The sequence below is a fragment of the Chlorocebus sabaeus genome, chromosome 1, assembly GCF_047675955.1.
Source record: "Chlorocebus sabaeus isolate Y175 chromosome 1, mChlSab1.0.hap1, whole genome shotgun sequence".
In the NCBI taxonomy this organism is placed as follows: domain Eukaryota; kingdom Metazoa; phylum Chordata; class Mammalia; order Primates; family Cercopithecidae; genus Chlorocebus; species Chlorocebus sabaeus.
In genome coordinates this window covers 48849518-48871862 of record NC_132904.1, presented here as the reverse complement: position 1 = coordinate 48871862, position 22345 = coordinate 48849518, and the positions used below count along the sequence as shown (strand labels likewise).

Genomic DNA, 22345 nt, shown 5'->3' with positions numbered 1-22345 from the left:
CCATGCTAAAGGAGAAGTAAAAGCCCCAGGGTGGTGGACAGACTGGGGGTATGAGAGCAGCAGAGAGCACTGAAGGTGTGTGGGGTAATGGTGGAAAATGGGGCTGGCAGGTCTGTTGAGGCCTGGCTGACAGGGCAGGAAGCTGGGACTTTATCTAGTCAGCAGCAGAAAGCCAGAAGATTTTAGAGAAGGATGAGAGAGAGGAGACAGGCTTAGAAAGAAGGACTGCAGCAATGGTAAGGGTGAGCTGGGAGTGAGAAAACCTGTGGCATGGAGACTAGCTCAGAGGGAGGGCCCTGAGGTCTTCCTGTATGTGACCAGGCCCTGAGTGAAGGCCTCAGGCACCTCCTTCATTTTGCTCAGTGGTGACACCAGCCAACCTCCCTAGCTTAGGCATTTTCTGGTCAGAGGAGTTAGTGGGCATTCATGCCCTCTGTGTGCCATCCACTCCTGGATGTTTTACACCTGCTATTTCTTTTCATTCCCCCAGTACCCTGACAGGTAAGAATTGTTACCCCATCTTATAGAGGAGAGGACCGTGGCTCAGAGGTGTTATTCAGGGAAGGTCATGCAGCTGGCAGGTGGCAGAGCCAGGCTGGTGTGACTCCAAAGTCCCTGTTCTTTCCAATGCCCTGTACTTACCTGGGCTTTTAAAAAGCCATGGGGCAAGAGGGAGGTCCTGGAATGCTAGATTTTCAGAACTTACAGGAGCCTGCAATGTGACTGGAATAAAGTCAGTCCCACATATTATTAGCTTTTTTTTTTTTTTCCTGAGGCACTTTTAATAGGAAATATCCAAAGGAGTGGCTGGGCTTCTCTTCTCTCTTGAATACTTTTGTTTCACTCCCTAGGTGTTGGTTACTCATCTCTAGACTCACAGGACTGGCTTGGCTGGTTTTGCAAGTCTTCCTTAAGGGCCCTGCTTGCTTTATCCCACTACCCACCCTCTGTCCCCACTCAGACTCTGAGCACAATGAAATAGCTTTGGCAACATTTTAGAAGCTGATATCACTGGGAACCGAGTTTCACTCTGGATGCAACTCATTGCTGGACAAAAAGATGGGCTCTTTCTTCTCTGAAGCAGAAGGTACTGAGTAATCAGCCAACTACTGCCAACCACAATGGAGGGAAAGGTTCCATAAGTGCAGCATTTTCCACTCTTGGCTGCTAGGCCTGCAGAAGGTGGTGTCAGAAGAGAGGCTGGCCCTTGAGAGTTGTTCATACTCCAAAAGGTTCTAAGCTGTTTCACTCAGATGAAGAAGTCAGGTAAAGAGGCAATTTCAATGCCATGCTCTCTCATCTTCTCTTGACAAAAATCCACCTTGCGTCCCGTTCCTCCCTTCTAAATCCACAAGTATTTCCTGCTGCAGCCAGGTGTGCTCCACAATGAAAAGAGCAGACAAATCTTTCCAGGCTAAGGGGTTCCATGGCTTTCGGAGACCTATCTTTGGGCCAGGCAGAAGCAATGACGGAGGGTAGGAGAGCTCTGCAGGCTCCAGCAGCAAGAGGGTGGCACATTCAGGACTGGCTGGGGCTCCGTGGTGGGGATACTTGGCAGGGCACAGACAAGGCCATACACAGAGGTCATAAAACAAAATTTATCTTTAATTTGTAAGTGTCAACAGCAGTACAAAAGATGGAGTGATGACAACTAGATTAGGGTAGAGAGGACAGTCTTGAGGTAAATGAGCATAAATAGGCAGTTCTTATAGACACTCCCCTTAGGGGCCTGAGCCCCATCACGGCATATACATTATCACCCAAAGATGGCATGTTGAACATATCAGGAAAGCACCTTGTGCAAAAAGGAAAAAAAAAAAGTAGCTAAGGTGCCAACATACACCAGGATAGATAAAGACAGTGTGTCTTTCAATTTGTCTTTTCCCTTAATTATGAGGCAGAGGAGGGGAAGACTTTGAAAAGTACCACTGAAAGATTATTCAATGTTGAGCTTTATCTCACATCAATACTGCACAACGAAATCCAAGAAGTTTGTGTATGCAACAAAGCTAAGAACAATGATTCATTCTTGTAAATTTGAAGAGATTTTTTTTCCCATTTCTTTAATCCTTAGCAAACTTTTTATTATTATTATTATCAAGAGGAGAATGTGAGAAAGATGTGATGGCAACCCTTAAGGTCATTTAAAAACTTTACACTGGACTGTACAAGATTTTTTTTTGATAAACTATTTACATTTTCAGACTTTCAAACATATTCAAAGCAGCAATAGACACTAGTTTTTATGTTTTTTTCTTTTTTCTATTTGCCCAAATAGTTACCAGCCATGGGCCAAGTAGGTACCTGCATTATACATAGAATTTCTACAAAGAAAATCTGCAGTTAAAATTTTGCTCCAGGATGTATTAAATGCCCTTAGCAATTCAAGGGCCACACCCAGTGTTGCTATAGGAACCAAAGCACAGTACCTTGACAACAGAGTTGCAGTTGTCCCAACAGCCCTACACAAACTTTACACTTTGAAACAGCAGCCAGCATGTCAGTCCAGCATGTCAGTGAATTGTGCTGATTAAATTAACATAGAATACAATTTCACAATATACATCACAAACAAATTACAACGTAGGGGGAAATAAAAGAGTTACAGTAAGATAAGTTATGTAGTAACAGCTTATAAGCTTGTCTAAGGTAATAAAAATTTTACATGGCAAATACAATAATGAATGAACATAAATGCTAAGCATTCTAATTTGCTACAAGCTGGAGGAGGGTACAATAAAGACTGCACTTTCAAAAAAGCAAAAACACATATGACAAAGGAAGACAAAGGGAGAATGCACATGAGCAGGCCTGCAATGTGCAGCATACAAAACAGTTAAATATTTGCACATTCCCCATACTCCAAGAGCACCAGCACTGAGGCCTCACTTTATGCTTGTGGTTCTTCAGGAATAAGAATCTACTGAGCAAGATATGTCACTGAGTTTTCTTCAAGCGTTCATATTGCCACGGACACTGATTAGCAGAGTATGTGCATTAAGCGTTACCTTTCTGCCCCCATCCCGCCCACCCTTACCTCTGCCCCAAAGGTACCAGCATTCCAAATACTTGTTCATGAGTTTTTGGAAAGCAATCTGTCCCCAACGGGAAAGACAGAATGGGGATGAAAAGGAAATGTGTTTGCATATCAATACTTTCAATGATATTAATACAGGGGAACGCTTAATAGGATATGGCATCAGAAACAGAACATCGTCGGCAGGAATAACAGACAGAAGTTGTTTATTAGGGAAGAAAACATGTCAGGGAGCAGATGACTTAAGGAAATGATGCAAGTGCTTTTGTGAAAGGACAAATGAGGTCATACAATATTATTATACTTTGAGAAGTGAGCTTAAGTGCCAACTCAATTCTTAGACAAACGTGTACACAGGCAGGGCTACAGCAACTATTTTTGTCATTTTCTCATTAAAAAGGAAGACCCAGTAACAATTTCAATACATTCCTCTAGCTGCATTTATTTGCAGTTATTGGCACTTGGTACAGGACTTCTCACGTGATTTAAAATTACTAAGTGATTCTTTTTCCTCTCCCTAATGAGTTGGTAGAGGTCAATTCTTTGCAAAACGAGTAAATTGAGAGAAGCAGCCTCAGCTGTGCTGTTCAAGTGACCCGGCTGCCTTCCTACTGAGGGTAAATGGGCTTTCCCAAAACAATCCCTGCTTTCAGCTAGTGCCTGTGCTCCTGGCTAAGGAGGGTGTGCTCCGAAGAAGCAGCCTGGCTTCGGAAAGAAAAGAAAGCAGCCTTTAATTTCAGCCCTAGAGTGATCACGCCCTTTTCAAACACCCTCAGGCTCCTGTGGGGCTAATGTTCAGGGGAGGCCAGAATTCGACAAGCTCAATAGCACTGTGAGCCCACACCTGAATTTAGAACTTGGCCTGGGCTTTGGTGTCAGGACCCTGGCAAATCAAATCAGGCCTAAGGACAAGGCTGGAGAGTTTCAAATACCTAACGAAGCAAACTGATGTGCTTCTAAAAGGCTGAGCTGGATATGTGTGAAAACAACAAATCTTCCGTACCTTCCTGGAAAAGACACTGCTTCATATCTGCCAATGAAATAGACAAGTTGTCAGCCTGGCGGCTCGTATCTGCAAAGCGACCTTTTGTTTCTCTCTCCCTTCCTTCTTTTTTCCTTTCTTCCTTCTTTTCTCCTTTTCCTTCCATTCCATATGGCTTTTTTTTTTTTTTTTTTTTTTTTGTAGGAGAGGATTGTCTGGCAGTGTCCCAATTCTAAGTGACAAGGAGAACCCTGACCCTGTAAGTTCTTTAACAAAATGGAGATCATTTTTATCTTTGATTTGAAGATACTATGAAATAGGGAGCACCGCAAAAACAAAGTTGCTTAACATTCTTGAATCTAAATTGACATGGTAGGACTTTTATTAATGGCCAATCTCAGAGGTGGATTTTTGCCTTTGTAATGGCATTCATGTTTCTTGCTATTAAATGGTCACAGAACTATCTTAGAAGATTTATGTGGACTCACAAAGCAAACTGTCTCCTAACCGTAGCGGAAATTTAGTATGTCCAATCATCAACTTTCTGTAAGAAAAAAGGGAAATGTCTGGATCTGTGGACAGTGGATTCTGAACTGCATGAGAACCCTGGTGAAGCATTTTGCTGTCCCAGCTGCAGGCCGAACACTGCTCTCTCACTCACTGTAGCTGATAACTCACTACCCCGAGAGGCACAGTGACTCATCAACTTTCAGTTTGGACCAACATCTATGGATAGAGAACAAAAAGGAAATACATAACTTATATCTCACTAAGTATTCATGAACCAAAAATAAATTCTATTTCTATGTTATATTTACACATTCAAAAAATCTAAAATGAGATGGTAAAGTCATAAAAAACTTTGTTTAAGCCCCACTGAAAATAAAATGAAGTGATCCCTATGATTGTCATTCTTAATTTCCATGAATATTTAGAGCCAAACTTGGCTAATAAATAAACTGCTTATACACAAAATTTAGATTCAGATACAGCATTACTGTTCGATCCAATGAAAGAGGTGTTTACAATCAGATCATTCCTGAATAGCCTTTCATTTTTAAGAACATGGCTAAAAGTAACTGAACCCCAGTACTGAGGCAGAGCTGGAGCTAAAACAAAGTGTTCATACACACATGTATTTTGCATAAATAAATGAAATAACAAGACATAAAAATGACTCAAATCCGGCAACTGTGAGGCAAGCCCACACGAGTCGAAACAGATGACTTTTGTTCATGTAGTTTTCGTACAACAGTTTCACATTAGTCAGAAGTGATAAAAAATACCATTTATATCCAGTGCTTATAACACTTACGAAACAACATCTGTGAGTGTGTGTGTTTTTTTTTGTTGTTTTTTTTTTTTTTTTTACTTACTACGAGCAAAATCAAGTTTCAGTCCTAAAGAACAGTCCTTTGTTCTCCACCAGCCCAGAATATTATTTTGGCATGGTCATAAAAACAAACAAAATTAACCTACTATGCTAAATGTTTGCCTTTGTGCAAAATTAATTACATACAATACAATGCTAGCCATACAACACTCTACCAATGCAACAAAATAAGAAAGAAGTGAGAGAGAGCAAAAGCAAAAGCCAAAAAGAAAGAAAAAAAAAGACACAAGAGTGAACTGAGGAGGAGAGGTATATAATCAAAGAAATCAGTAAGACAATAATAAATACTCATTTTTTGAGAAAAAAATGACCTCCTCCTCATTTGAAATAAATGTACAAAAACAAATTTCTAATCCCCAACCAACATGAATAACAAAGCGTTCCTATCAGTACCTTAATCAGCTTATAGAGAGCACTCCCAGCTAATGGAATAGCTGGTAATTTCTTGGCTAGACCTGTTTATTGCTATTAGGCCTTGAGCACTCTTAAATAAATATGAAGGTACACTATTTTCTTCCAAGTGACAAAATGGCTCAAGAAATCTGATGGGGCCGTTCCTATGTCCTGGTGATCAGATTCTGGGTTGTCCCATGAGGTGAACTATCCCATTCACTGACATTCTCTCACTAAACCTCTCTGGGTGAAGACCCCCGATAGGCAACCTGTCCTGGTTTCAGGAAAGGCAAAATGGCATGGCAGAACTCCCTGTAGTTAGGAGATGAAGAATAAAACCTCACTGCTTCCCACCCCAGCAGCATGTCTCCAAAGAAACCCTTGTGTGACAAGTGTAGTTCATCTTGTTCACACGTAGGCATGTCCCCCTGTGGCCACGGACAGAGAGTCAGCCAGAGGAACTCATCTGCTGCCCCCGGAGCTATCTGTTCCCCAGAGTTAACAGTAGGAACATCCCATATAGGGAATGTATTCCCCTCCTTCTCCTCCCTTATGGTTTTCTTTCATTCTCTAGATGTATCACGACTATTTGCCACCATCTTTGTTCTGAGGCTGTCATGTGGCTTTTTGCATCCTGGGGATTTTGCAATGAACTCCCTGGATGTGCCAGCTGGGACAAGGCAACTCAGCGTAAAGATGCCAGCCCATGACAGCTTCACTGAGATTCCTGCATGGCCCACAAGCCTTGGGCTTCAGGTTTGGCCACAGGCCTCTCCTGCCTGGCAGTCACCACTGTTGACCCTTGCTGCTGAATGGAATTCAGGGGGAAATGCCACTGATGCAGACCCTACCACTTGTGAACTGAATTAGGGGAAAATTCTGGAAAAAGACTTGAGGTCACAGTGAACCTCAGGGGCATACCTGTTTAAGTGTAAGACTATATACCTATATCCCAATACACAGCCCTGCAGCCAGATATATACTCATGATTAAAAACAATAATAGGTTTTTAATAATATCTTGGTTTCAGAAATGCTTCCAGGTGTTCTGGGGACATAAAATCACTATGTACACAGGAGAAGGAGGTGAAAAGGACTGAAAAGTTCTTTGGGGAAGGAAGGTGAAAAAAAAGAATTATTAAATTAATGCCACCAACAATTTTAAAAAAATAAATAGTAAGTGGACCCTTGACATTCTGGAATGAATAAATTATTTAAGAGAAAATGTGTTAAGACTGAATGTCAGGGTTAAAGGCAAAGGGATAATGGATGTAGTGAGAGGTGGTCTCAGGCAGAGAAGACCACTCGGTCGATATCTGGTGTGGCGGTTGCTCTGGTGTGTGTACGTCATACCACATCACACACTGATGGCACGTCAACAGGCAAACACAATTGGGTCCATGCACTGTGGCAAACTTGTTCATTCCTTACAATATCTTGTCTCCAGATTCCTGAGTACTTTACCATTTTCTGGAAAAAAATATTGGTTTGCTATTTTATTTTAAGATGCCAAAGATTGTCTAAGACTTTGCAGTGTCTCCTTTAAGACTTTCAAAATATTAAGATTCAAAAGTTATGAAAAAGTTTGGCACATTCAAAGTTTAACTCTACACATGGAAAATTGGAATTCCGAGGCCTTTTGAATATGCTCTACATGCAGCTGCACACGCCGTGGACTTGTTCTGTTTCACAATATGAAATCCTCAGTTGTTTTCTAAAATAATTCAGAATAAAAACACATTCACAACCTGTAGGCCGGCACAGCATACCTGAGTGAGAATGTTTAACCCCATCTAAAACAGTAACTTAAACCTTTATCAACATCCAAAAGAAAAAAAAAGTAAGACAAAAATATAAGACTTGTAAGACATCTACGGGTTGAGATAAGTTTCAAGTCCTGGTGTCTCATATTTAATATGTCTTCACCTAAATTAAAAAAAACAACAACAACAATAACAATAACGACAAAAAACTCAAGTTCATGAAAAATCAGGGAAAACTTAATCTGTCTCACACTTTATGAAACAATTAAGACCATTCTGCTGATGTAATTGTGGAGCCACAAATGCATGCGGGCTCTTTAATAACTTTTTGTTGGGGAGCGGGGTGAAATGTCAGAGTACTTTAACTCAGCAAACAAAAACTCCTCAGTTGGCACTGACAGCCTCCGGGGCTTCATTTTCACTGCTATAGTCTGATTTGGGGTCATCTTCATAGTCATCATACATTTCCATTTCATCCTCTCCATTAATCATTTCATTTCCAGCTAGGCTTCCGCCATCTGTCTTCATACCATAAGTGCTCTGGATGACCGGGAGGCTGGGCTCTGGGCTGGCCGAGGTGCTAGAGCAGTCAGATGTCATCTGAGGCGATGGTGTGGTAGTTGCCATAGTGATAGCACCAGGATACACAACACCTGTTCCTGTGGTGATTGGAATCTGAGGCTGTTGCCTATATAGATTCAAAAAACAAAATCAGACAAGGGAGAAATATCTGTATATGTGCTATGTATGGCACAGGAATTTTTCCCCTACACTTTCCAAAGGGAGCCCTAAATAAATGTAAAATAACATTCTAAGCAAATAAAATGTGACAAAGTTGTTCCCTGGAGGAGTCCTGAAAATCTCCTTGATGCTATGTTAAGGGTTAAACAATATGATGGAGCAATTTACTGATGATTTTGCAACATAAAGGCAGGGTTCTTTTAACTTGGTAAATATGCAAAACTTGGATAACACCTGGCATTAGGAACAAATGATGTAGTGAATTCCGCAAAGTTACATGTGAGATAATTTTTGAAGATCTCCCAGCACATTTTGAAAATTAGACTAGTGGCATGAAACATATTATAATGACACTATTAAGCAGGTTTGTGTCTTCACCTTGGTTTGAGAACTGTATAAATCGAGAAGAGAAGGAACCTAGCATGTCCCAAAGAGTGAGATTTAGCAAAGCATTTATTTGTTATTCATGTAAATGTCTACATATTTCCATGGCTGAACTTGTTAGGAAGAATCCCTGTGGAAGGATCATCTTGGATGTCATTACTGCTGAGGCCCTGGGCTGGAACTGGGGCTGTGATTAAGAGAGTCGAGAGTAAAGAGCAGTGAGAGCTCTGCAACTCAACAGAGTAGAGTTGCAGAGTAGACACCAGATATGCTGCCTCACCCTAGACGCCAGAGGGTGGCAAGGCCTAGACACCAGTTCACTCCTCCATAATGTTACCCTAGTTTAAATAAACTTAACAGATCCTTTGTGGAGGTCAATCTCTTCCTGCAGGGAGACATGACTACTGTCTCTCAACTTCACTTAGGGCATTATAACTGGTACACAGGAATGAAAGATGCAACTAACTCAGAGAGAGACTGTGGCTAAAATATTATTTTCACATATGCAATATTCACCAGAAGTTTCTCAATCTTTTATGGATCATAAATTATAGTCAAAATTTGTTTCAAATGGCCAATGTAACTATCCTTTTGGAGCCTCAATTTCCACATATTTATAAAAGCCAGGGTTAGGGAAGTTCTGGAAGGTCCTTCCACTTTTTGTACTCATGACTTCAGGTCAATTATCACTTGGACAATTCTTACTCACCCTACACATTATCACTGAAACTTTCTATCCATCTCACTTAAACAGGAAAATACCCTGAATCTATGAAGAAGTAGCTTAGCTACTTGCCATTCTTTGACATGTCCAGAGGAACATAATTTTCTCACAAAGACCTCCACGCCCTCCAGCCTGGCAGAGGGAGAAGGGATGGAGATGGTTTAGAAACACGGTGTGAGATATCTGTTCACGCTGAATTTAGCAACCTCTTTTAATCACCACAAGGCATATCATATCCCTAACATAACATACAAAATATTTTCAGGTATACCAACTCACCCAATTAACATCATGACCCCATAAGTTACTATTTTTTCCATTTCCAGATGAAGAAAACCAGACCTTGCTTCAAGCCCTGCATTCAATAACCAGCAGAGCCAGAATGTGAATCTAAGCCATTGGCTGACTTGAATCCTATCACTCTTTCCTTTATAGATATTCAATCTACAGATACACTAAGCTCACCGTACATCATAAAAATGCCTGACTTCTATAGAGACTGTCAGCACCTAGCTGACACTAAGCACTTGACATGGATCCAGTTTTTATGATTCTCATGGTGAGTTTTTTGGTTGCCTGAAGGAAACAGATAATAGATGAATCTAAATCAATGTATAGAAGCATCATATAGAATATTAGTTTCCCTCTTATTGAATCAAATTTTAAAACAGTATACTTCTGGCTTCCTAAGTTTTGGGCAAATTAACACAAATTAAATTTTATGCTAACCTTACCAAGATATTGAATGCCTCATTAATTTTTTTACTGAATTTGAATAACTGTGATAAAATATTTTTGCCTTAATCACATTATGAGTGTAGAGTGAAAGCTTTTACTGCAATGTTAACCCATTTTACAGATTTCCCAGTTTGGCAAGCTGATCTATAATATAAACTCTGCATAAAAACAAACTATCAAATGATTCGTTTTCTTTTCACAAAGAATAGATGGTCACTTTTTGCAGTATTTTTATCTATATCTGATATAGATATAGAATATCTATGTCAATAGGTCTACTGAATAAATTTAAATTGAGTTCATATTATGCACTGGGAACTGTATTTAGGTGTTTTTACATTATCTTCTTGAATCCTCATAATAAGCCGGAGAGTGAGGTATCATTTTCCCTCTTTTACACATGAAGTGACCAATTAAGTTTCAGAAAATTCAAGCTGTTTGTTCAAGGCCACGCAAGTACCATAATCAGGAGTTGAACCTTCACCGTGTCACAAATTCTCTAGTATATATCGAGATCAGGGCGAGAAAGGCAAGCTCACACTATCAGAAAAATACTTAGCAATTTAAATCGGAATTGAAATCTTCTACACTGGGCTCCACATAGTTCAGAGTATTTGGACTTTAAGCTGGTAATGGAATGCTAAAAATAAATAAACAAGCAAATAAAACATCTGTACAATTTCTTTCTAGAGTGAGAGTGAGACACATGATATTCAAAAGCCTAGTCCTGGGAGTGGAGAGATAGATATGGCTGTTTTAAGCCCCCAGACAATGCTAAAAGCCAGTGAGGGTAAAAACCCAGGGGTTACTCCCCACCTCGAGGAAATGAAGTGAGTCCAGCTCTGGTAAGGTTTTCACATTCACATACAACCGTTCGAGGTTGTACATAAATGCTAGAGTGAGAACTTATTCCTGTGAGAGATGATTTTTGACCCTCCAAGCCTTCTGGGAAGAAGGTTATGTGGTATGGTGCAAAGTGCTCAGGGTTTGGAGTCAGATTGGCTTGGGTTTAAATCCCAGCTGCACCAGTTACTGGCTGTGTGATCTTGGGCAGGCTAATTATTATCACCGACATTGCCTCTTCTCATCTATAAATTAGAACAATCACATTTGACAGGACTGTGAAGATTAAGTAAGAACATATATGCAAAGCATTACATTACAGAGTAGATGAAAATGTTAATTCCCTTTCCTTTCCTCCTTTGGGAAGCTGGTGTAAACCTCACAGAGCACAAGCATGTCCTAGGTCTGGGGGAGCACCAAGAAAATGACAAGGTAATTCTCTGGACTCTCCATGAGTGCCGGCCCACAGGAGCCATTTGGAATTGGCAGTTAATTGTAAAACAATACTCTAGTTCACAAGCCTGGCCAGGAGAGGATTTCCTCTTTACCGCAGAACGTAGAGAAGGGCATCTGAGATAGGAAAATGTTGACATCTTCTAAGCAATGTTTAAAAAGGAAAAAGTACCCAAAGAATAACATTTGTTACTGTATAACCCTTTTTCTAACCCTAAGTCCCTCCTTTCTCTAATTTATGAAATATTTCCATTATACCCTCTGGAACTCAACTGTCAGTCCTTACTGACTCACCTTCTTGCTCTAACTGAAACTTGGCTCTCTCTCTAGGCCATGAGTCTCCCCAAGGGCCTTGGAAGAGTTGGTTATTTGCTTTCCATGCCCCTCACATGAATGGGTCTGGAGGTGGGGTAGTTCCCTTCTTAGCTCCTCATTGCCTCTTCCAACCTACTTTTTAATCCCTCCATCCTAAAAATCTCATCTTTGAATCTCATGTCACCAGACTATGTCACCCACTCATACCTTTATCTACCCACTGTCTGATCAGTCCCCCTCATTCCTAAAAGACGTTAGCTCCTGGCTCACTGTTGTTGTCTCTTCAACATAACCTCTGCCATGATCCTTGATGACTTTGCTATCTCTGTAGATGTTCATTCTAACACCTGGCTATCTCAGTGTGACCTCCCCTCCACTGTGATAATCTGATAAGCAACTATCTTAGTTGCTTGCTCTTTTGTCATACAGTGGACCTTGTCTTTTTCATCTGTCACTCCTCCCTAATCTCAATTTTAAATATCCCACTCTGTAACCACCACACCTTATTTTTCTAGTTTTCTCCCTCTAGTACCCAGTTTATGATTTCACTCCCCATTCCCTCTGAGGAGCTACGGTTTCCTGACCCTTCAACCTACCTTCACTGCCCTCAGTTACTTGAGCCTCTCCCTGCTTGTGCCCCCACTTACCTCTTTACCCAGTTCCAATTCCATGGTTACTCACTCCCTCGCAGACACTCTTCATTCTCTTACATAGCAAAACTCCAACTTTAGTTCAGTCTCTCTGTCTACTCTTCTGTTTAGCCACACAGCTGAACTTGGCTGGAGAAAATACGCTGCCATACTTACTAGTCTCTAAATTTACAATCCTGTACTTCAAACAGGCCTCTGGTGCTATTCAGCCATCATATTGCACATTGTCCTAGCCCACTCCTTCTTTTAGCCTCCTAGACAATTACTTCCTACCTTCTTAACTTTCCTCAAATATCCAACTTCTTCTCCCCCTTTCTCACTCCAAGCTAATGGCCTGGCTTTCCATTTCATGGAGAAATTAGAAGCAATCAGAAGAAACTTTTCACAAACTCCCACTGTCACATTGACAGGCCTCCCTGTATCTGTGCCCCATTCTCTGCCTGCCTTCCCATATTTTGAATCAGCTCATAATCCAATATAAGGCTAACCCCTCTGCTTGTGTACTGAAACTATCTGTTCTTGTTTGCTAAAGATATCTCTCCAACAATTGTCTCTACCATCTGAATCATTAATTCTGTATAGAATTCCCAGCAAACATGCTATAATCACTCATACCATAAAAAACAAAACCAAAAACCTCTCTCTTGGCACATGTCCCCCTCCAGCTCTTGCTCCATTTCTTTGATGTCCTTTAAAGCAAAACTCTTTAAAAAGTTGTCTTTCTTCATTTCTTCTACTCAATTCTTTCTTAAACCCACTTCAATCACTCCCAGTATGCCACTGAAACAGAGCTTATGAAGGTCACACCATCAATAATCTTCATATTGTTAAATCCAAAAGTCAGTTCTTGGTCCTCATGTTACCCAGATCTATAACACAGGCAGCATTTGATATAGTTGATCATTTTCTCCTTGCTGAAACATTTTATTCACTTGTTGTCTCAGATGCCGCACCCTCCTGGTCTTCCTCCTATCTCATTGGCTGCTCCTTCTAAGTTCCCATCTCTCTGCCATCTAAGCACCAAAGTGCTCATGGATTCAGTCCTTGGACTTCTTCTCTTCTCTATCTAAATTTATTCCCTTGGTGATTTCATCTAATTCCATGGCTTTAAATATTATCTATATGCTGACAACTTCCCAATTTATATCTCCAGAAAGCCTCTCGCTCCTAAATTCTAGACTCATATATATATATATATATAAAACTGCTTATTTGATTTGGATGTCTAAGTGCTGTCTCAATCTCATAGGTGCAAAACTTAAAGTCCTGATCATTCTCCCACATACCTGCCCCTCTCATGGCCATCCTATTCTCAGTTAATGATTACTTCGTCCTTCCAGCTGAATAAGCCAATCTATGGTAACTGTATTTCTTTCAAACTCTGTATCCAATTGATCAGCAAATCCTATTGTTTCTTCTTCAGGAACACATCTAGAACCCATCTACTTCTTACCACCTCCACCCCTACAAACCTGGAACAAACCACCATCAACTCCAATCTGGTTTATTGTAAGAGACTGGCTTCTTTGCTACAGGCCATTCTCCCTTCAGAAAATTCTCAACATGGCAGATAGAGTGATCCTTTAAAAACCTAAGTCATATGAAAGCATTCCTCTGCTTAAAACTCATCAATGCCTTTCCATCTCACTCAGGGTCAAATACAAAGTCTTCACAATGTCTTACAAGTCTTTTCATAACTTGGCTCCTTGTTATGAAGACTATGGCTTACAAGTCTTTTCTATTACTCTTCCTACCTACTCACTTTGCTCCTGTCATTCTGGTCTCTTTATTTCTTCTTGGAACAAACTAGGCACAATCTTTCCTCAAAACCTTTGCAGTTGCTGTTCTCTCTGCCTACATTTCCCAGATATCTGCACAGCTTGCTCCCTTAACTACTCAGGCCTTTGCTCAAATGTTGCCTTCTCAGTGAGGTTTTCCGTGACCACCCTATTTAAAATTGCACCCTATATGCTGAAACTTCCTACCCTTTTCCTTACTTTACTTTGTTTAAGGCACTTCTCACTATTATTTATTTATTTGTTTGTTTGTTATTTGTTTGACTTCTATCACTAGAATATAAGCTTCAAGAGACAAAAATTTTCACTGACATAGTTCCAGAACTCAGACTGCTTGTAACATAGGAGGAACTCAGTAAATATCTGTTAAATATATAGGATGAATGAATGAATGAGAGAAAAACAAATGAAAATCCTAGGTAATCTATTCCAGGGAAGAAAAGATGTAATAAGAATAGCTGTATGAAGATAACCATCTTTAGATGCTTGAATGGCTATTCTCATAAATAAAGGGAAGATTTGTTCTAGGAGACACGAAAGAAGATTAGAACCAACCTGCAAAGTAGCAGGAAGGCAGATTATGGCTTAGTTAACAGAAAAGAAAACTTGCTAGCATTAGGAAATGTTCCACAAAGGAACTAGCTCCCTTGGGAAGCAGTGAGCTCTCTACCCCTAGAAGAGTTCAAGTAGAACTTAGGGAAGACTCCCACAATGGTTTAAAGTATATAACATCTGAGGCCCCTTCTATGTTGCAACTAATTCTGTGGATGCAAAATCAGAAGCTAACCATCACGCTGATCTTGCTCTCTTATTATCATTATCAGCATAAAGAGAGACTAAAAAACAACTAACTGTGCATAGCTAATTACAGTGTTGTGCCATGTCTTGTGTGTGTATGTGTGTGTATAACATACTATTATATGCTAATCTATTCATATATGTATCTGGCTTCCCCAACTATAGAATTTTCTGAAACTCATGTGTACAGAAATAATGCCTCATGTACCATATTAATATAGCAAAGTGTTGGACACATAGCTGGTTTCAAAGAGGCCCTTACCAATTGACTAACAAATCAATGAACAAAGTAAGAAATCCAGCCAGCAGGCTCAAGCTTTGTCTATCAGAAATTACTTTCCTAAAAAGCATTTTTTCCTTCCTTTATAGATCAATTTCAAAGTCAAAATTCAAACACTGCAGATTTCACAAACAGGAATAGCTGGCAGGTATTGGGCTTTGCAAATAATGAATGTGCACATCAAAACAACATTTGTGGATGTTTGTAAAAGTATATACATGAGTTGATATGAACAGAGATACTTAAGAACCCTTCCTCCCAGTCTAAGTAAAGAGTAAAACCTGGCCCTGATAGAGCCCACCATTGCTACATGACTTCAAAATTACAGGAATATTTCTGGAGTGTAATCTAGCTTTGCCAATTACAAAGTAACTACATATTTATGCTGGCAAAGCCCCATTGTTTGCTGACCCTTCAGACCCTTCAAAGTGTATAAACAAAGACAAGGAAGTTTGTTTCATTAGGAGATAAGCCTATACGTCACATATCTCTATAGCTGATATTGCAGGAAGGAACAGAAATAATATTAATCTGTTCACTTTACCTATTGAATGTTCTAATCCAGGGTCTTTACATGAGGACAATACTTAAAAGAGCATGGCTAATCTATGCTAATGTAATTGTATTTTATAAGTGTCTTAAGTAGGATTGATTCAACCTCTTTAAAATTAAGATTAAAATGGCAAATGTTCAAATCACTTATAGTACAAGGCACTAAAATAATTATTTTAATATAACATAGAATATATACTTGGCACACAGTATTATTTTTCTAGAATAATAATATTTACTTGAATTTAAAGCTTTTCATATGCCAGGCAATGTTCTAAGCACTTTACAAATAGTAAGTTACTCAGTCTTCAAGAAGAGTCCTGCATATGTCATTGGTATTGTCATTCTCATTCTACATATGAGGAAACTGGGGTAGAGAGGAATAAATGTTTCCCAAGGGCAAGGGGAGAGTTCAGATGGATAAAGACTGCCATGTATTACTTCCTACAGCCAAGAAGGTGCAGATCTAGTATCTGAGCCAGACTAGTCTGACTCCAGAATTGATGCTCTTAACCACTCCACTATACCGCCTGTGTGTAATATCATGTCCTTACCAATGGCCTTTGGTAAAAGGGACATATGCTTCACATTCACGAAAACCTGGTTTATATCTCAGCTCGGTCATTTACTAGCTGTGTGGCCTTAGACAAATTATTTAACATCTCTGAATATTGCATTTTTCAATTGTATAGTGGGAATGATATTCCATATCTTGCAAATTATTTGCAATAATCTGTATAATCCACTCGGCAGAGTACATAGCACACAGTAAGTATTCAATAATTTATCTTTATCATTGCTAAAAAAGTAGCCCCAAATTTAATATTTTATACTAGTTTTATATCAGTATCATGGGGAATTGTTTCCAGGACCCCCCACAGATAACAAAATCTGAGGATGCTCAAGTCCCTTTTATAAAGTGGTATAGTATTTGCATATAACCTACACACATCCCCCATACACTTTAAACAATCTCATTATTTGTAATAGCTAATACAATATAAATGTTACGTAAACACTTTTGATACTGAATTGTTTAGGAAATAAATGCAAGAAAAAAAAAGTCTGTAGATGTTCCATACAGATGCAAACACTGTAGACCTAACTACATAGTGTACTTTAGCAATAATGTGACATTTTCTGGAATTTTTTAAAAAAATAATTTTGATCCAAAATTGGTTGAATCCACACACATACGGAGGGCTGAATGTACCTGCATAATTCTCTATGAGTTCATAGGTAAATTACCAAATACGTTTCAAATAAATGGAAGTATATTTGGTACAGTTCTTGGGAAGACATCATTGTAGCTATATGGACCCTAATGAATATTCTCTCTACATTAATAGTACTCTTATCTGGATTATTACAACATTCCGATACTCTGCAAACTGAAGAGGTTAAAACCAAGGCAAGAGATAACTTTGCTCCATTCCATATTATTGATAAATTCATTTCATAATAGCTAAGTAATAAAAAAAAATCTAACTCATCAGCCACAGTTGTGTAGTCAGTAAAATGCATGAAAATGTTGAGCAGTATATGCATTTTTATTGGCTTGAAAGTTATGCACGTCCTTTCAAAATCAGCTATAAAAATTGATCTCACCCCATTCCATCAAGACATCAATAGCAATATTTGAATTTTTGTTTGTTTTTTGCTCAACTCTTATAATAACCTCATATCTAATAAAGATCAATTTCCAAAGATAAACCTCAGGAAATTAATAATCTATCAACTACAACTACTTAAAAGAGAACAAAAATCCTTAAGCAGAAATGACACCTGGCTCTATGTAGCAAGTATTATCAAAGCTGGGCAGACAGGAAAATGCTCAGCATTGATATTAAAGAATAAGACATTGTGATCATTGCCTGCTCTTCAGTAGCCCTATTCTGCAGTCTAAAATGATCCTTCCATAAAGGAATGTCCTATACTATCAAGAACAGGATACTTAGTCTCTAAATTTCAAAGCTCTTTTTTATGCACCATATACCACAAGCAGAGACTTCATTTTCTCCAAGTGCTAAGAGCTCTTGCTCAGAGGGCACAGCCACACTCATGACTGCGCACATAGGGCCATGAGGCATATTTTGAGCCAAAATGGTAAAGACGGTTCCTCAGTCATTTGGCATGATGAGGGCCAAGACCTGAATTTGAACCTTTGCTCTTTAGCACCTTTCTGTAGCCACAGGAACTCTCTAAAACTCAACTTCTTTATCTTATTTAGAGAAATATGGGACTATATATCTAAAATCCTAGTATACGCTAGATAGTCAATAAATAATAGATGTTATTAAATTGTTTTAGTTTTTTATTTTACATGCATTGGTACATGTTGTTGTATTTTGATCCAGAGCTGTTTTAATGTACCTTTTAGTAAAGGGAACTAAATTCAATAGTATTACTGCAACTCATATTTTCAAATAAGTATTACATCAAGGTATTAAAATAGTACCTTTAGTAGCCTTCCAGACCGGCGAAACAGCCCCGCTATGTATCACTATATACACAAGGAACATGACTGAGGACAAGGGCAGGAATCACAAAAGGTCTCAAACTTAAACTTTGGATTGTTCAAAAGAGATTATACACAATCTTAGAGGTGTACTAACAGGATTAAAAGAGAATGTTTATCACACAATCTTAAAGTGGACTATGAATTAGTATTTTTCATAAAACCTCTAATTATCATCTGAATAGCCCAATTACACCGCATTGCGCTTTTTAGTGTTAAATGCATTACCTTTAAAATTACAAACATTTATAATATAGAGGAATTTGGTAATCCTATTTTGTCATGTCTTCATTTGTTAACATACTGGGATCTTTTATAATAAAGTGGCTTAAGCTTCTCTCTACCTTTAAAAGGTTCTGCCATGGTATAAAGAAATTCACTGATCATCTGGTGTGATATAAAATATGGCTTTCTGTGATGGGAAATACATATTAAATAGTAATGATAATGCTAGAGTCCACCTTTATTGATATTGTATTAAGCACTATATAAAGTACTTTTAAAAGCGTTGCCTCATTGAATCCTCTCAACAATCATACAAGATAGTTTCTACTATTCATTTCATTTTACACATGAGAAAACAAAAGTTAGAGAAGTTAAATAACTTGCCCAGACAGATGGCACAGTCAGTATGTGAACCCCAGCAGTCAAACTCCAAAGCCCACGCTCCTCCCCAAAACACTGCAGTGTATTGCACAGATTCATGACCCAGACTACTTCCAATGGCTTTGTTTTCTTATTCTATTTACTATTCCTTTTAAACATATGCTCTGAAACCAACTTTTTGTTCCATGGGGTTACCTCTTGAGTAACCCTTAAAAGTAAATTGCTCTTTACTTCTCCTTTAAGGTATCTCTTTTTCTACCTTCAAGTGAAGCTCTCTTAGTTCCCTGGCACAGCACAGCTCCTCAGTTTTCCTCCAAGTTCACAGCAAATGCAGCTTCCCTCTTGCTTACTCCACTTCTCTCTCTCAAGTTCTTTCCCAAGTGTTTCCCCACTCTGAGTCCAGCCGCTTCAGGTCTGTGCCTCTGATGGCCCTCTGGGTTTGCCACCCTGCTGTGCTTCTAGGTCTAGGTATGTTGGAATCTACAGTTATCTGCATCCCCACTTATCCTGACTACTGTGGTTATGAGGGGCCTCTTTTGAATGCAGACAGCCAGTCAGCCAAGTCGAAATTTATACCAGAAATCTATTGCCTAATTTTTAAACAAAATGACATGAAATCAGACTTGAAGATATCAAAAGCATGTCTAGTTTCTGATTTAAGCAAGAAAATACACATTGTTACTGCTCCCACCACAGAATAATTTACTGCAACAGGAGTTCTGGATTTTATCCCAAAAATGAGATCCTCTAACCAATGTCAAGGCCAATTATCTTGTGGTAGATCCCACAACAAAAGCAGACTATTGTGATTAGAGTCAGAAGCACCACCCAGAGAAGCTGGAAAGCTTCTGGGGATTTCTTAAGGTTAGTTTTTATTTTTTCTCCCTGTGTGTCTGGTTAAATAAACTACCAGAAACTCTGTATGTGGGCACTGAGCATCTTAAATTGGCTTGGGAGACAATGACAGGGGTGATCAGCTGGGAGTGAGCTCTTCTAGGTTTGGCTTGATTTGAGCAAAAGCCATGGTGCAAGGCAGTGCCCCTATGACACAGCAAAGGTTCTCATGGCCAAGCCCCTTCAGTATGTCACAACCTCCTATTTCCCTAATCTCCTTCCCAAACATACTGCCAATAGCCATCCTATAGTTACTTACTGCAAAAGAAGAGCCCAGGTGGCTAAATTCAGGAATACTTACCCCACAGTAAAGAACTGCCTCATCTCCTGTCTCCGAGACCTCATCAGTTGCTTATACTCCCCAATCCGAAGCTTTTTGCCATCAACAATGCAGGTGCGTTTCGGTCGGGGTTTGTATTTATAGTTTGGGTACTTCTCTAAGTGGATCTTGCTTAGCCGGGCCTGCTCTTCATAATAAGGTTGCTTCTCCTGGTTGGACATTGATTTCCAGCGAGATCCTATAAATAAAAATAGCCTTAAGTATCCAAGTGGCCAAGGCAACATATTGTAGGCAAACACAACTAGATATACCTTTCCACCACTTCATTCATCTGTGTGCTGGGTGGCTCCAATTACCACATAGCACTGGCTATCCCAACTATACTCTTAGTCTATAGTACAAAGCATATGACACTTTCTCGTATTATTTCTCTCAATAGTTTAAGACTGATGCTACTATACGTTTTAAAATATATCTTTGCTGCTTAAAGATCATCGCCTACACCAAGATCTTTCCCCATCCACCTGCCTATCCTCTCAACAGGGTTAAAAGGCTAAACTTCCTAAGCATACTTTTGAGCATGACAGGATTCTCAGGAAAACCTTTCTTTGTCCTAGAAATTCAAACATCTCCCAAACTCCAAGTATCTTTAGTGAAACTATCCTTTGACAAGATGTCAGCAGATGTTGAAATCCTTCCATATATGAAAAACTACTGTGCACAAGTCTCCCATGGCCTAGGTAATTAAAAAACCTAAGCTCTACTTAAGAAGTTATAGCTTTAGAACCGGAAGGTACCGTTGGAATTATATATACCATTTTCAAGTACTATAAACGTTCATTCAAAGCTGTACCAATAAAAGTACAAAAATTTTTAATATGGTTTATACAGGAAGAAGGATAAGTATTCACTTCTCTAATATTGTTTATAAAGAATTATCTAAACACTTGATGAAGAGGGGATGTGTTTTTTTACATGTATCAAATTGCATTTTTGTGTCTCATTGGTGAATAAAGCGGTAACAGCTGTGCAGGCTGGATGTTAGCTATTCTTCAGTGGAGATTTTTTGTACATAAACAAATGGAAAAGTTGTACAAATATTCTCTGCAGCCAGCAATATCCTGGTCTGCTTTAATAGCACATCCATCCCTGCTCTTTCCTGATTGTTGTGCAAAAGTTGTGTAGAAGGCTTATGCAGATATGCTTCTCTCTGTTCTGCTGGTTTCCAGCAGCTTAAAGCCCCAATTAACAAAGAATTCTTGGTGCTCTTGAAATGCTTGCACTTAAAACTTTACATTTTAATGAATATACTTACTATATTCTTAATAATTTTTTCACAGAATGCACACAAATGATATAGATTCCCCATAGCTGCCAAAATGGAAACAGAGAGGCTCTGTGCCCATCTGAAAGCTTCCTCATATTGCTACTGAAAGGGCAGAAAAATAAGAAAATCTTCAAGTTAGATATAAAACTGTAAGGCTAGAGAAGCACTGAATTTTTTTTATTTAATTTATTTATTTATTTATTTATTTTTTTTTAGAATATCGTTTAACTAGGGGAAAAAAAAAAAGTATGTCCACGAGGAATATTTTGGTTTGAAAGGTATTTAAATTCAAAAGAATAACATCCCTATGAGTAATTCTGAAGCTCTAAAAATGAAAACCACACTTAATTGTAGTGACATTTAGTATCCATTTTGAAATTAGAAAATCAAAAGAAAAAAAATAAAAACATATTTTAACATTTCACCACTATTTGATCTTATGTATGTTTTAAATTTTTCTTAGAGGTCACTGCCTCAAAATGCCTCAGAATCAAGTTAAACTATTTATACAGTGACAAAACACGTGTATCTGTGCATGTCCAGATCACTGATATTTACTCAGGTTAAATATTTATTACTTTTGAACAAAATATTTAAAAAATTAAAACCACAGTTTAAGTCTCTAATGTTTTTCAGCTTCTTAAACGGCTTCCTTTGAGATTTTGTCACATCGTGACAGCTTAAGTAGAACAGTGCCTTCTGTGTTTTTCCTTTTTAAAGAGGAAACATGTTGACTGTAATGCTGCATGTTGAATAAAATATGTTTAACATGTTGAGCACAATAATTCCAAACTGTACAATCCGCACTAGGCAAGCTCTACACTAATAGAACAAGGCTTGAGTTTAATCCTGAGAAATAGAGAATCACTCTGGCAATTT

The 22345-nt window shown here is 38.8% G+C and overlaps 1 protein-coding gene across 21 annotated transcripts in view; it reads right to left on the bottom strand.

Annotated features, from left to right (window-relative positions):
* Positions 1 to 1584: 1584 nt before the first annotated feature.
* Positions 1585 to 22345, bottom strand: part of SOX6 (SRY-box transcription factor 6) — a 655459-nt gene continuing 634698 nt past the window's right edge. For all 21 annotated transcript variants that reach the window (XM_008005772.3, XM_037997531.2, XM_073018057.1 and 18 more), the window contains 2 exons: positions 20161 to 20377; positions 1585 to 8255 (listed from right to left, as the gene is read on the bottom strand). In XM_008005772.3, coding sequence (XP_008003963.1) covers positions 7952 to 8255; positions 20161 to 20377 — 521 coding nt within the window. In that variant the 3' untranslated portion in view covers positions 1585 to 7951. The remainder of the gene's footprint in view (positions 8256 to 20160; positions 20378 to 22345) is intronic.